Here is a 13,334-nt window from a genome sequence, read left to right on the forward strand (position 1 = left end):
GATTGTTGGCGGGAGTTACTTTTGGGCAGGACAGTGGAACTGGGGTGGGATGCAGCAGAGAGCAGGCAAAGGGAGATGCTTGCTTTTTTTATATTTTAAGAGAGGGTCTCGCTATATTGCCCACGCTGACTTCCAACTCCTGGGTTCAAGCGATCCTCCCGGCTCAGGCCTCCTGAGTAGCTGGAACTTCAGGCTCATACCACCATGCCTGACTACATTTTTATCTGTATTTTGTCCATCTTAGATTCATGCTTGTTGCAGGAGAATTTATGGACTTCACGTGTAATTTGTAAAAGGCAAAAAGTAAAAAAATCACATTTCTGGTAAAAATTTGAAAAAGAAATACACAAAAGATAAAAGGAAAAAATCACCTGCAGTCACAAAGACGATTGCTATTAACATTTTGGTATATATGTTTGTTACATTTTATATAAAATTAGGATTATATATAGCTTTTATATCTCAAAATTACTCTGTTCATTAATCCACAGATATTTATTGAGCACCCACTGAGTGCATGCACATGCCTGTTGTAACAAACAAACAATAGAGAGAATGCACTGATGGGAAATGTGAACACTTCCCCTGCCCCGACTTCACCACTTTTTCAGGGGCTGGACCCTAAAAGAACGCCTGTTCACTGTTCATTGCATCCTCCTCTGCTTTTTTTGAAACTCCCAAGTTGTGAAAAATAAGTTGCTGATCTCTTTATTTTTCAACTTTATTTCCTTATTAGGGGGATATTAGCTTGAGACACTAGTCACTTGTCATGACATCTTGGAGTGTGAACAATGGCCATGATCCTCCAGAGCTTCTCTGAGAGCTGTGTGGCGAGGCACTCTATTTAATCCTGCTGCTTCTCAACTGGGATAAATTGGGAGCATTTATCCCAATTCCAGCCTATTCTAGTGGTAAACTATTAGCTGCAAAGATGGGCAGGTAATCCAATAAAGAATACTAGTGAGGCTCCCAAAAAGTTAGCACTTTGGTAAAATGATGTCAGTGTCCTGAAACCCATGTTTTGTTTGCTGCATAGAGAGGCACCCCCACAAGAGAACATGGCATCCCAAGCTGTACTACACATGGAGAGAGGAAAGATGTGTAGGAACCTGTGGAACCCTAGAAATATGGAGGCGTTGCCTAAAGAGTAACAAGGAACCAGGGGTGTCTCATTTTGAATAAGGCCATCATTTCTCAGGTCCAAAAAATTCTTCTGGAATCATTGGGACTTTAGTTTCCCCCCATAGTTTGTTTTTCTCAGAAGAACTATAATTCATAGCATACTACTGATTTCCAAGAATGTGACTGCCTGTTGGTTTGTAATCAGGATGAGTTTTGTCTTGTAAAATTTAGAACTTAGAAAATTTAAATTCCATCCAAGCAGGAATGACAGATGTGACCTTATCTGTATGTTGAATGTCTGAGCAAGACTTACATCCTGAGAAAACCAGTACCTGTGAATTCCCTCCAGCAGCACCTCCCTCCAGGGACCCAGGTCTGGCCTTGAGACCTTGAGAGCTCTGAATGGCTGGTTAAAATATTATCTGTGACAGTCCACTTGCACCAGATCAAACTATCCCCTCCTAAAATATGAAATACCTCATTATAATGAGCCATACCTTGATTTCTGGAGATAGGTGAAAACTGTTAGTCATGGACATAATTTGGGAAGTCCTGGACACCATATTACCTAAATGAGGCTGTATAAGTAGGTTCAAGTACTTAACAAGTACTTCCAGTCTTTCTGGAATCTCCACCTGAAACAGGAGGATTTCATATAATTTATCATTTAAACTAGGACCCTTTGAGAGTAATTACTAATAACATCAGGACAACAGATAAAACAGATATAAGCTAGGGCTGTCTTGGCAAACTTGGACACATGATCTCCCTACCTTGAAGATCCTACACCCTTGGGTGCACAGGTACTTAAAAGACCCCCATCATGCAACCCTTGCTGCTTTACAGACTTTGCTCTTGTCTGACCCTAATAACTTGTGATGAAGACTTGACAAGACCTTGCAAAACCAGTCTTTCTGGAGTCTCCACCTGAAGCAGAAGAGGTCCTCAGCAGGGATATGGTAGCATGGTGCCAGTCTCAGAGCAATCCTATAAAACCTTTTAAAAGCATTGGCCAGTGATCAGGTGGTAGTAGGCCCCATCTCTGCTTGTACATCTCAGTTTCACTTGAAACTTTTCAGAGAAGATTATGCCATGATATTGGAAAGAATGCTGGATCAAAAGTCAGAAGACCCAAGTTCCAGCTGCGGTCCTACCATTCACTTAGTTCCAGCCATGCGCAAGTCCCTGTCTTCCCTGAGCTTCCCTGTCCTGTCTTAAAATAAAAGCATGGACTCAGTGGACTATAGGGTCCTTTCTGGTTTTAGCAGGCTGTCAGTTTATGGCTCAGAGTTATGGTCATTGACCTAGTCCTTCTTGCTAGCTGTCAGCTCAGCTGGACCTGATCCTGGGCCTCCTGACAGCCTCTTGGTTTTTTCTTTAGTCTAGTGGTTCTCAAAGTGGGTGCCCTAGGCCAGCAGTATCAGCATCACCTCGGAACTTGTTAGAAATGCGAATTATCAGGCCCTATCCCAAACCTACTGAATTGAAAACTGGGGTGGAACCCAGCAATCTTTAGTTTAACAAGCCCTTCAGGTGATTCTGATGCCTAGTCAAGTTTGAGAACCACTACTGTAGTTCCTGCACTATTATTCTAAGAGGATCATACGTCAGACCCCAAATTACTGTAGGTGCTTTTTAAGGGACACTTGAGACATGTGCTTACTGTCATCACTTCGAAAACAGAGAAAGAAAAGTTATAAACCATAAAACCCTAAAGTGAATAGAGGTCCCTGGAAACATTCTAAGAAATTTATCAAAAGCTAGTTTGTAAGGAAGCAGTGATGATTTGGAGACATCGTATGAAAAATAAGTTGTTTCTGACAAAGTTTCTTTTCTCATTTATTATGCATACAGTCACTTATGTCATGAATATTTATTAATCTTTTCCAATGTACTATGGTCAACACTGGGGATTCAATGGAAAGAAAACAGTGTATGATTTCTCCTGCACAGGACTCAGGTTCTAGTGGTAGAAACAGATACGCAAGTTCAATAAAAGATTTACAGAGTGTAAATAGTGCTTCGAGGAGAATAAACAAGGTTCTCTGATGGAGAATAACAGCAGGAAGGAGGGTGGCTTTATATGGGGAGATCAGGAAAGGCCACTCTGGAAATTGACACTTGAGCTGAAACCTGCATGATGGGAGAGAGCCAGTCATCCCCGGAACTGTGGAAGAGTTCCAGGTGGAGGGGTCAGTTTGGGAGTGTCCTCTCTCTTCGTGTATAGAAAACCACTGTTAGTGATGAGTGTGCATCTCAGGTGTGTTGGGGACAGAAAAATGTTCGGATGCACAGCCTTAGAACTTGGATTTTCAGATTTTTAATACTCCCAGATCCAGCTATCCTGAATCCTGTCAATCGCCTTGACTTCCTGCCTCTGACCCATTGGCCAGTGTGCTTTAAATATCTTTAAATATCTTTGTCCCTTGTCTACCCTTAATTGACCACCAAGAATTTCTTCATCTAGTGGTGGGTCAACCAACCTTGTAGAGGTTGATTCTCTTCCAACATTTGATTTGTGTTTATTATGAAATACTTCAGGTGTACAAAAAAAAGTATAGGGAATAACATAATGAAGACCTACAAAACCACTACCGGCCGGGCATGGTGGCTCACGCCTGTAATCCCAGCACTTTGGGAGGCTGAGGCAGGTGGATTGCCTGAGGTCAGGAGTTCGAGACCAGTCTGGCCAATATGGTGAAACCCCATCTCTACTAAAAATACAAAAAAAATTAGCCAGGCATGGTGGCATACGCTTGTAATCCCAGCTACTCAGGAGGCTGAGGCAGGGGAATTGCTTGAACCAGGGAGGTGGAGGTTGCAGTGAGCCAAGATCACGCCGCTGCACTCCAGCCTGGGTGACAGAGTAAGACTCTGTCTCAAAAAAAGAAAGAAAAAAAAAAAAACCACTACCCAATTTAAGGAAGAAAAGCATTAAAAATATGATTGAGTCCCTGTTTACGCCTCCCTGACCCTGTTCCTCTGTCTTCCTCCCTTCCCTGTGGAAGCTGCTATTTATCATTTCCACCAGATCAGAATTAATTCGGTTTAAAGTTGGAGATGGTAGATTGCACATTTGTACCAGCTACTGCTTGCTTGGCTTGGGCTTGCTTTTTTTTTTTTTTTTTTTTTCACATCTGTTTTGTGACTTCTTCAGATTGAATATCTTTAGGAATTGGGGAAAATGAGCTTTTAGTATAAATTGCCTATAATTTTCATTTCTGTGTCTAAAAGAGTCCACAATATATCAGCCTGAGATTATGTTAAGCTTTGAATTACAACGAACTCTTCTTCTCTGACTGGGATTTGGACTGTTGCTCATGGGTTGATTGGAAGATGGTGCCAGGCCTATGAGTTCCTGTGGCCATTTGTTGGAACCCTGTTTTGCCACAGAACAGAACTGGTATCCTAGAGATGCCATTAGTAATGAAATTACAAATGAACGAATTCATAAAAGCATACAGTCTCATCTGTAAGCTATAAATACCTATAAAAATGAAGGAATGATTGTTGTTAACATTGGTCAATAACCCGGATGGATAGGAGGAAGCGATCCCCTGACTGTCCATCCTGGTGACTGCCATTGTGCTAAGTCACGAACAGCCCATCTCAGAACTATATATGCTGTGATGATAAAATTAACTGTAACACCTTTTGTTATTATCCTAAGGGCTCTGTGAATTTCAAGTTTGGGGTTCTTTTTGCCAAAGATGGGCAGCTCACTGATGATGAGATGTTCAGCAATGGTGAGTGATCTCCTCCCGCTCTCTGCTGCCAGAGACCCTGTCCTGCCTTGTTGCATTCTTGCCAGTTGGAGCTTAACTTGTCTGTTGAGTTGGAGTCTTTAATATGAGGAGGTAGTTTTACACAATTTCAGCGTGAATTTTGTAGGGCAGTTGTTGCCCAGTTTCATTCATTTGGCAAATATTTATTGATCACCTCGTTTGTACCCAGTCACTGTTCCGGGCACTGGAGAGACAGAAGAGCACATGGGATTTGGAGAATTTGGTTCTACACAGTCCCAAGAGCAGTGGAAGATTTTTCTGTGATTTTTATGAGAGGAAGAATTATAAGATGGCGTCATCTTCCTAATATTTAGCACTTTTCATGTTAAATACCTGCTTATTCTGAACGCAAGCAGTAATAACATTTTTGTTTTGCGATAGTAAACACCTGTGGTCCCAGGCTGGCAGTAGTAAGCTGTGTTCATCTGATTCTGCAGTTTTCCTTTCCTTGGAGTCCTGGGAATTGTGGGGCTTCCTCATGGTCCTCAAGAAGAAGGAAATGTGACTTACCCATGCTGTTTACCATGCATGAATCGGCAGAGCCCGGTTAATTTTCCAGCGATTCCGGTCCATAGTTAGAAAATGAGGACTTGTTGATGCCCATACTTTCCTCATACTCTACTTCTTCCTGCAGAAATTGGAAGCGAGCCTTTTCAAAAATTTTTAAATCTTCTGGGTGACACAATCACTCTAAAGGGCTGGACGGGCTACCGTGGCGGTCTGGATACCAAAAGTAAGCCTGCCTCTTGATCTATTCTGTTGTAATTTGTATAACTTTTGTAAGTCAGCCTGACCCGTGTCTGAACTTATACCAGAGAAGGGGGAAGGGATGGATGAGAGAAGACTGGAGGGAGGTGAGCTCCACACCCTGTTCAACATAGAGTCATGGACCTGTTTGGCACTTCCATTGAGCTTCGTAAAACTAAATCAGCCCTCACAGCCCTGGACAGTGTCAGAAGTCCTGGTCTGCCCATGAATATTACTGCTTAGCACCATCTGTGTGCCAGGACTCTGGGGATATAGAAGTGGATAAACCAACATGGGGTCCTCCTTTCTAGGAGCCTGCAGTCCAGGGGACATCCAGCAGATGTTATGCAGATAATTATCAAATGGTTTAGCACTAAGTACAGAAGGCAACTGAGAAGAAAAAGTACAGAGTGCTATGGGGCATTTTGCCTAATCTGGGGGGTTAGGGAAGGCTTCTCTGAGCTTTTTTGAGACCAGAGGGAGGGGCGAGTCGGAATAATTGGAGGGTCTCGAGGGGAGAAGAGAATTCCAAGCAGAGAGAACATCCATGAAGACCTTGCGGCAGAAAAGAACATGTTGTGTTCTAGAAACAAAGAGAATTTGTTTATGGCTGGAGGGAACGAGGCACTGAGAATGATGCAATGTGGCCTGGAGTAGGAGAGGGGGCATGACCCTGTAGGGAGTTTTGAGGTTATATTAATAAGTCTGCATTTTATTCTCTGTCATTAAGGGGTTTCAAGTAGGGGAGTGGTGAGATTAGATCTGTACCTTTGAGCAGACGGAGGAGGCAGAGGAGAAGCCTGCTCTCAGAGGCTGTGGCAACAGTCCAAACAAGAGGTAGGGTTGCCTTGGGAGAGGGCCATAGGTCAGAAGGGAGACAGGGGAACTAATTCAAGAGCCATTTTCATGGTAGAATTGGCAAGTGGAGGATGAAAGAGGAGACAGTACTTGAAGACACTTCAGGGTTTCTGCCCTGGGTAGCTGGGTGGGGTTGGTACCAGCAGTGAGATTGGAAACACCTGAAAGGAAGCATTTTGAGGATGGGGGCCTGAGTGGGGAAGGTAGGTAAGATTACAAGCTTAGGGTTGGAAGTTCTTTCACCATCTCATTTTTGTGTAGTATTGCTAGCTTTTCCCTTTGTTTCTGTTTTTTTGCTTTATTTGATCTTCACAGTCAGTCCTTGAGGTAAGTCAGGCAGCGGGTGTGAGGCCCTTTTGACCTAATAGTGATAGGCTTTGAGTGCAGGTCTCCTTACCCTCTGGGAGCCTCATCTTCCCACCAGCCTGCCGTGGCATCACGGATTCTGAATTCGGAAGAGCTAAGTGTGCCCTAACTGACAGATGCAGGGATAGGGGATTGGGCCCCAGTTGTCAGGTTCCAGCTTCACTCGAACACACATAGAGTGCACAAGGTGAATTCTTCAATGCCTGCCTCTCATACCCCCGCTGCCAACCCTCAGCGTCTCCGATATGGTCATAACAACCATCCACTGAGCCCTTGATACAGCCAGGCATTCTGCTAAGCACTTTGCGAATATAATCTCATTGAGTCTCCCCAATATCCCTAGGAGTTAGATACGACTTTTATCCTCATTTTCAAATTAAGGAACTGAGGCTCAGAGAGAAGTGAGGTAACTTGTCAAAAGCCACATAGCCAATGACAAATTGAATCCAAGTCAGCCTCATTGTAAAGCCTTTGCTTTTAATCACAAACAATTCTGTCACAAATACCACTTCCTTTTGGTTTATGGACATAATTGTTTGTGTCATCTTGTGTTAATTTCATCCCGTACCTCCCATAGCAACTGCAAGGCAAGGAAGCTCAATACTCTCCTCTTTAGCCTGGACTTCTTATGACCTCCTCCATTCTGAGGCAAGGCATGAATCGGACAGCAAGTGAGCTTAGGGAGAGAGGAAGAGGCCTTTCCATGTGGGGGGTTGCATCAAGTGGAGGGTTGTTGCTTCCATGCAGGTGGATAATCCAAATATCTTTGAGAATGTCCTGTGTACAGTATTTCCCTAATCTGCAAATGAAAATGCTTTCCTTTTGGCTTGAATTCTCTGTGCTCACTGAATGCATATTTATATTTTGCAGATGATACCACAGGGATACATTCAGTTTATACTGTGTACCAAGGGCATGAGATCATGTTTCATGTTTCCACCATGTTGCCATATTCCAAAGAGAACAAGCAGCAGGTACATGTGAACATACAAACCATCAAATAGTGATGTGAATGTGGAGAGGGCACCATTATGATTCCATAGAATTAGGGGCTATGCCGGTTAACATATGAGCTGAGCTGCGGCCACCAATTTAGGGATGCTTTTGGCGGTCTGTATTAGAACTTCCAACAAATCTTAGGAAGAGCTATTCTCACTGGTGCTGTCACCTTAGAGAAATAAGGGGTCAGAGATAATAATGTGCGTGCGTGTGTATGTGTAAACATGTATAGGTATTTGTATGTGTGCGAGTGTGGTTTCATAGACTCTTTTTTGTGTCTCTCTCTTTTTTTTTAATATATTTGATTCAAACATTCTTCTATCCAACATGGACTCTTAAGAGACTATTTTGTATAGGCGTTACCTTTTCTCTGTGCCTTTTCTCAGTGTGCCTTGTGTCTTGTCAAAATGAGACTCTCCAGGACATATCATAAGTGGTCCTGTGTGATGGTTGACAAGTATTGTTTTCAGGTCACTGCAGGAAGTTAACACTGAGTATCTACATGGGCTGTACCAGGCTGGGAAAAACCCTCTATCTAAATACTCCTCACCCACCCCAGAGCTTGGCCACTGAGACAGGAGCAGAGGAGATGGGTTGGTGAGCAAGGGCCTAGGCTGGCAAAACATGGGAGGCCTGAAGTCAAAGATGTCTGAAGTTCAGGGCTCTGTCATAGTGGCTGTGGTTTGTTATATTGGGTTATGGTTTTTTAACTCTGTGAATGTGCCATGTTTGAGAGTCTTTCTCAGTGATGTTATTTATGCTCACTACAGGTGGAAAGGAAACGCCACATTGGAAACGATATCGTCACCATTGTGTTCCAAGAAGGAGAGGAATCTTCTCCTGCCTTTAAGCCTTCCATGATCCGCTCCCACTTTACACGTATCCTGGGCCTTTGTAAATGCTCCAGTGTGGCAAGCTGTGGTTCAGCCTCGTTGGACTTCCATGACCCTTAAACCAAATCTTGTCATGGACTTGTTTTGTAATGCTAGCTTTAGACCCACTTTTGGGGAATTTTTCCTAAGCATTGTGTATAGTTCCCCCTTCCTCTCTCCTTCCATTTCAGTAGTAGATGGATTAATTCTCAGAGAATTCTTGACTCCTGAAATATGGTCTCTTTCCTCAGGTAGTCTACAAAATGAGGAAAACTTCCTGCTATCCTTCAGTCATAAATGATTTAGAAGAATTATATGTAGTGAATTCTCTGAGAAATTTGCTTTAGGCATAAAAACTTGCAAGTTAAGATAAAAGGCCAAAATAATTTTTCTTGTTGATTTAAGCCCTGGTAATAGCTGTTGTATTACCATCTCTTGAAATTTGAGAAATGATAGAATTAATAGTATTTTTATCTGATTCTCCTAATCCCTGTTCAGCTCATATTGCTGGCAAAGTCCAGCAATGGGGCTGAAGCTTCTGCAGTGTCTGAGCTCAGCTCTGCCAGACAGGCATGGGGCATGAGCTTGACCCGCCCAGCAGACACTCAGTTGTGGCCCTGTTGCTCTGGGTCCCAGACCATGACAGCAAAACCCAAAGTTGGTGGCTCTACTGGTTATACATAATAAGCAAAAGGCAACAAATCAGCATTTTCAGAATAAATTCTAGTCGAGTTACTCATTTCCCTGGAGGCTCCAAGTAAACATGTTTGGAGACAGGCCCACGGTGACTCATTGCATCTGGAGACTTGGACTTGTTCCTTGTGACATAAAAATAGAGGATGGAAGTAAGTGTTTAAAAGTTAACAGTTTCCAAACTTTCTTCCATGAGGGTAGGGAAGCAAACAATATGCACTTGCACCTTCATTAGAATTTTCTTCCCTTTTCATCCCTGCTTTCTGAGTAATATCTGCCCCTGTCCCCTGGGATTTAGGACTAATATTTCCCCTTTCTAGAGGTGGTTCTTCTTGTATAACAGAAAACTTCTCCAAATTCACAGTAGAAGCAGTGGTGAGGTGACTGTTCAGGTGATTGAGAGGTAGTCATTATTTTTTAGAATTTCCCTGAGTTATACGTTTTAGATTTGGGGCTTGGCACATTTGTTCCTGAAAAGGGGCAAGCAGATCATTAAGGCAGATTCATTCCGGGGAGCCTAGAAATGGAGACACTAAGGAATTGATGGCTCCATAGCCCTAGCCAAGGAAAGCAGGGGTTGGGAGATGGTGGGTGGAGGTGGAAGGGGTGGAAGAAGAGTGGGAGAAAGGAAGAAGCTGGATGGATTCTTTCCTACTATTTTAGACTCTGCAAACCCCAGCACAAGCTAAGTAGATTCTGCTCAGAATCTGCCACCAGCTACAACAGGCTTGTTTTGTTTTGTCTACCAAACCCAAAAGGAGAGAAAGGGAAGGTATACAGCGGAAACATTTAAATGCTTTCCCTTTCCAAATGTGTGAGATGAAATGTATTACTAATTTCCTGTTGGGATCTTGTTTGTACTTCCAGGCAAGGGAACTGCTCTTTTTGCTTTGCTGACTGCTTAGTTGTTTAATAGCTATATTTCTATTGCTTTTCTGACAGCTTTGGAGATTTAAACCTTTTCCCCAAAGGATGCACATACAAACATTGAACCTACTCATGGTGCCCTCACATAAGTCTCCCTGGGCTGTCTCTTGGAAAGAAGTATGGGTTCTGTCCCAACCTAAGAGTGATAGGTGCCCTAAGCACAGAAGCGCTGGTCAAGAATGACTCTGCACGAGGGATTTTCAGAGCGCAAGCTGTCAGTTGTGAGCATCAGTGTTGTGATTAGTTCCCTTAACCATCACCACAGATATTTTTGCCTTAGTGAGATACAATCAACAAAATGACAATTACAGGTAGGTAATGACTTTGTCTCGATTGCTTGTTCTAATTCTCATGCTTGTTAATTTAGCATTGATTTTTACAAGACTCTTGATATACATATTTCTTGATTGATTTAATATGAGTGCCCTCACCTTACAAAACTTTCTTCAAGGCCACCATCTCTTCAGGAAACATTTACTCCATCCAGTGTTGTTCCATGAAGGAGACCTAGGGGTCAGGGTTAGTTTGATATTTTATTGTACTTTACCATGGGAAGAGGTTTGATATATTTGATCTTCATCCTTTCCTAGTCTACATTCTTACCTGCTTATCTTTCTGTTCTCAAATATTAATCTGTTAAAAGGTATTATGTTGTGAAAAGAACCTGAACTTTGAGCCAAATAGATTTGAGTTCGAATCCCAGTTCTATCATTTATTTGAGGCTTTGAAAAAAATGTTTTATCTTCTTGGAGCCTCAGGCCTTCTGTGTAGAGTGAAGGTAATGACACTACCCTGGCAGGTGTAGTGACAATCAGAGGCAATACTGTATCTTAAAATACCAAGTATGCTGCCTGGTATGCAGCAGGTGCTCAGTGATGGCCATTGCTCTTCTTCCTGGGTACCTGGCTTGATGGGTTGGACCATGAAGGATTCAGGAAGACCTGGTCTCTATCCTCAAAGCACATTGACTAAGCTGGAGGGGAAAGCGAGGTAGTGGCCTCGGCCCTGGCAGACCAGAGAAGACACTCCTGGCATGGAGCAAATATTCCTGACACATCCCATATGCAGCTGGATAAATGGAAGGACAGAATAGTGGTGTATTAGTTCATTTTCATACTGCTAATAAAGACATACCCAAGACTGGGAAGAAAAAGAGGTTTAATTGGGCCTGGCATGGTGGCTCATGCCTGTAATCCCAGCACTTTGGAAGGCTGAGGCGGGCGGATCACAAGGTCAGGAGATCGAGACCATCCTGGCTAACACGATGAAACCCCGTCTGTACTAAAAATACAAAAAATTAGCCGGGCGTGGTGGCAGGTGCCTGTAGTCCCAGCTACTTGGGAGGCTGAGGCAGGAGAATGGTGTGAACCCGGGAGGCGGAGCTGGCAGTGAGCCAAGATCGCACCACTGCACTCTAGCCCGGGTGACAGAGCGAGACTCCGTCTCAAAAAAAAAAAGAGGTTTAATTGTACTTACAGTTCCACATGGCTGGGGAGGCCTCAGAATTATGGTGGGAGGCAAAAGTCATGTCTTACATGGTGGCGGCAAGAGAAAATGAGGAGGAAACAAAAGCAGAAACCCCTGATAAGCCTATCAGATCTCATGAGACTTATTCACTATCACGAGAATAGCACGGGAAAGACTGGCCCCCATGATTCAGTTACCTCCCCCTGGGTCCCACCCATGGCATGTGGGAATTCTGGGAGATACAATTCAAGTGGAGATCTGGGTGGGGACACAGCCAAACCATATCAAGTGCTAATATTAATTCTGTAATATTCTCTACTTAGGCTGAAAATATTTTCAGAAGAGAGCGTACCACTCTTTGGCCCTCCCTTGCCAACTCCACCAGTGTTTACAGACCACCAGGAATTCAGGGACTTTTTGCTAGTGAAATGTAAGTTTCTGTTTTGAAACAATTTTGCAACTTGTTCTATGTCAGAATACATTACTTCAGATTCTCCCAGGATGCTGTTTAAGGAAATGTCATTGTTTAAGCATTCCATGTTCCGTTAATTCTTTGCACAACATGTGTTTAGTATTCTGGTCATGTTGTGCACGTTTTCTCCTATGTTTTCATCCCCACCTTCCATCCTGTCACCTGCCTTGAAGCTTCTCTACACTCACCCACTAAGGACCCTCGGGCCTCAAATTTGCCTTTCTGCCCTGTGTTCTGATAGAGCCATTGCTGAATCTCTGCTTGTATATGTATCTGTATCTGTCAGAGAGTGGGATGTAGGTGGGGGAAAGAGTGGTTGTGGGTATATGCTTAGGGATAGGGAGAGTTGTTGGGGAATGTGTGTGCACACTTGTGTGAGTGTATATGTGCACCCATGCACATGTGTGGGAAAGAGAAAGACAGAATGAGAACATAATGTGTGTAGACCGTGACTGCCAGGCATCACTTGCTGGTGAGCACATATTTTCACTCTACTGGTAATACCCAAATACCCGACTCTGAGGCCACATCTCCTAAAGCACAAGAGCTCTGCGCATCCCTCCTCAGGGCACCCCTGGGAATTATTTCTGGTAGTCCCATGGTGGGACTGTGTCATTGATCAGAAACAAGTTACTCGGGTTCATCTGCTGCAGCTTGCTAGCCACACGCCCTGGCTGCTTGGTCTGTGCCCTCCATGAAGATACTGCTTTCCAGCCTCCTGCCAGGTATGCTGGGCATTGCAGCTGCTTTGCTTTGCTGGCTGCCTCCTGTCCCCACCTGCAACTCTTCCCCACTACAGTCTTTGCCTAAGTCTGTCACTGTTACCGTGCAGCTCTGAGACATCTAGAATGCCCATCTCTTCTCTCTGTCCGTCCTGGTCACCTGGCCTCAAGGAAGCATTGACTGAGCCCAAAGCTTCACTGAGTCCTACGTGGACAAGTGTTACCCAACCTCCAATCTTAATCCTACTCCAGTACTGGCCCAAGCCAGTCCCTCAGGCCAGGGCAAGGGACAGGCACTTGTAGT

At 43.7% G+C, this 13,334-nt stretch overlaps 1 protein-coding gene across 3 annotated transcripts in view; it reads left to right on the forward strand.

The window, feature by feature from the left end:
* Positions 1-13,334, forward strand: part of GARNL3 (GTPase activating Rap/RanGAP domain like 3) — a 170,291-nt gene that overhangs the window by 104,218 nt on the left and 52,739 nt on the right. For all 3 annotated transcript variants that reach the window (XM_019033704.4, XM_055351193.2, XM_055351192.2), the window contains 6 exons: positions 4,793-4,868; positions 5,542-5,640; positions 7,749-7,852; positions 8,648-8,756; positions 10,635-10,680; positions 12,160-12,266. In XM_019033704.4, the coding sequence (XP_018889249.1) occupies positions 4,793-4,868; positions 5,542-5,640; positions 7,749-7,852; positions 8,648-8,756; positions 10,635-10,680; positions 12,160-12,266 (541 nt within the window). The remainder of the gene's footprint in view (positions 1-4,792; positions 4,869-5,541; positions 5,641-7,748; positions 7,853-8,647; positions 8,757-10,634; positions 10,681-12,159; positions 12,267-13,334) is intronic.

This window comes from Gorilla gorilla, chromosome 13 (genome assembly GCF_029281585.2).
Source record: "Gorilla gorilla gorilla isolate KB3781 chromosome 13, NHGRI_mGorGor1-v2.1_pri, whole genome shotgun sequence".
Lineage (NCBI taxonomy): Eukaryota > Metazoa > Chordata > Mammalia > Primates > Hominidae > Gorilla > Gorilla gorilla.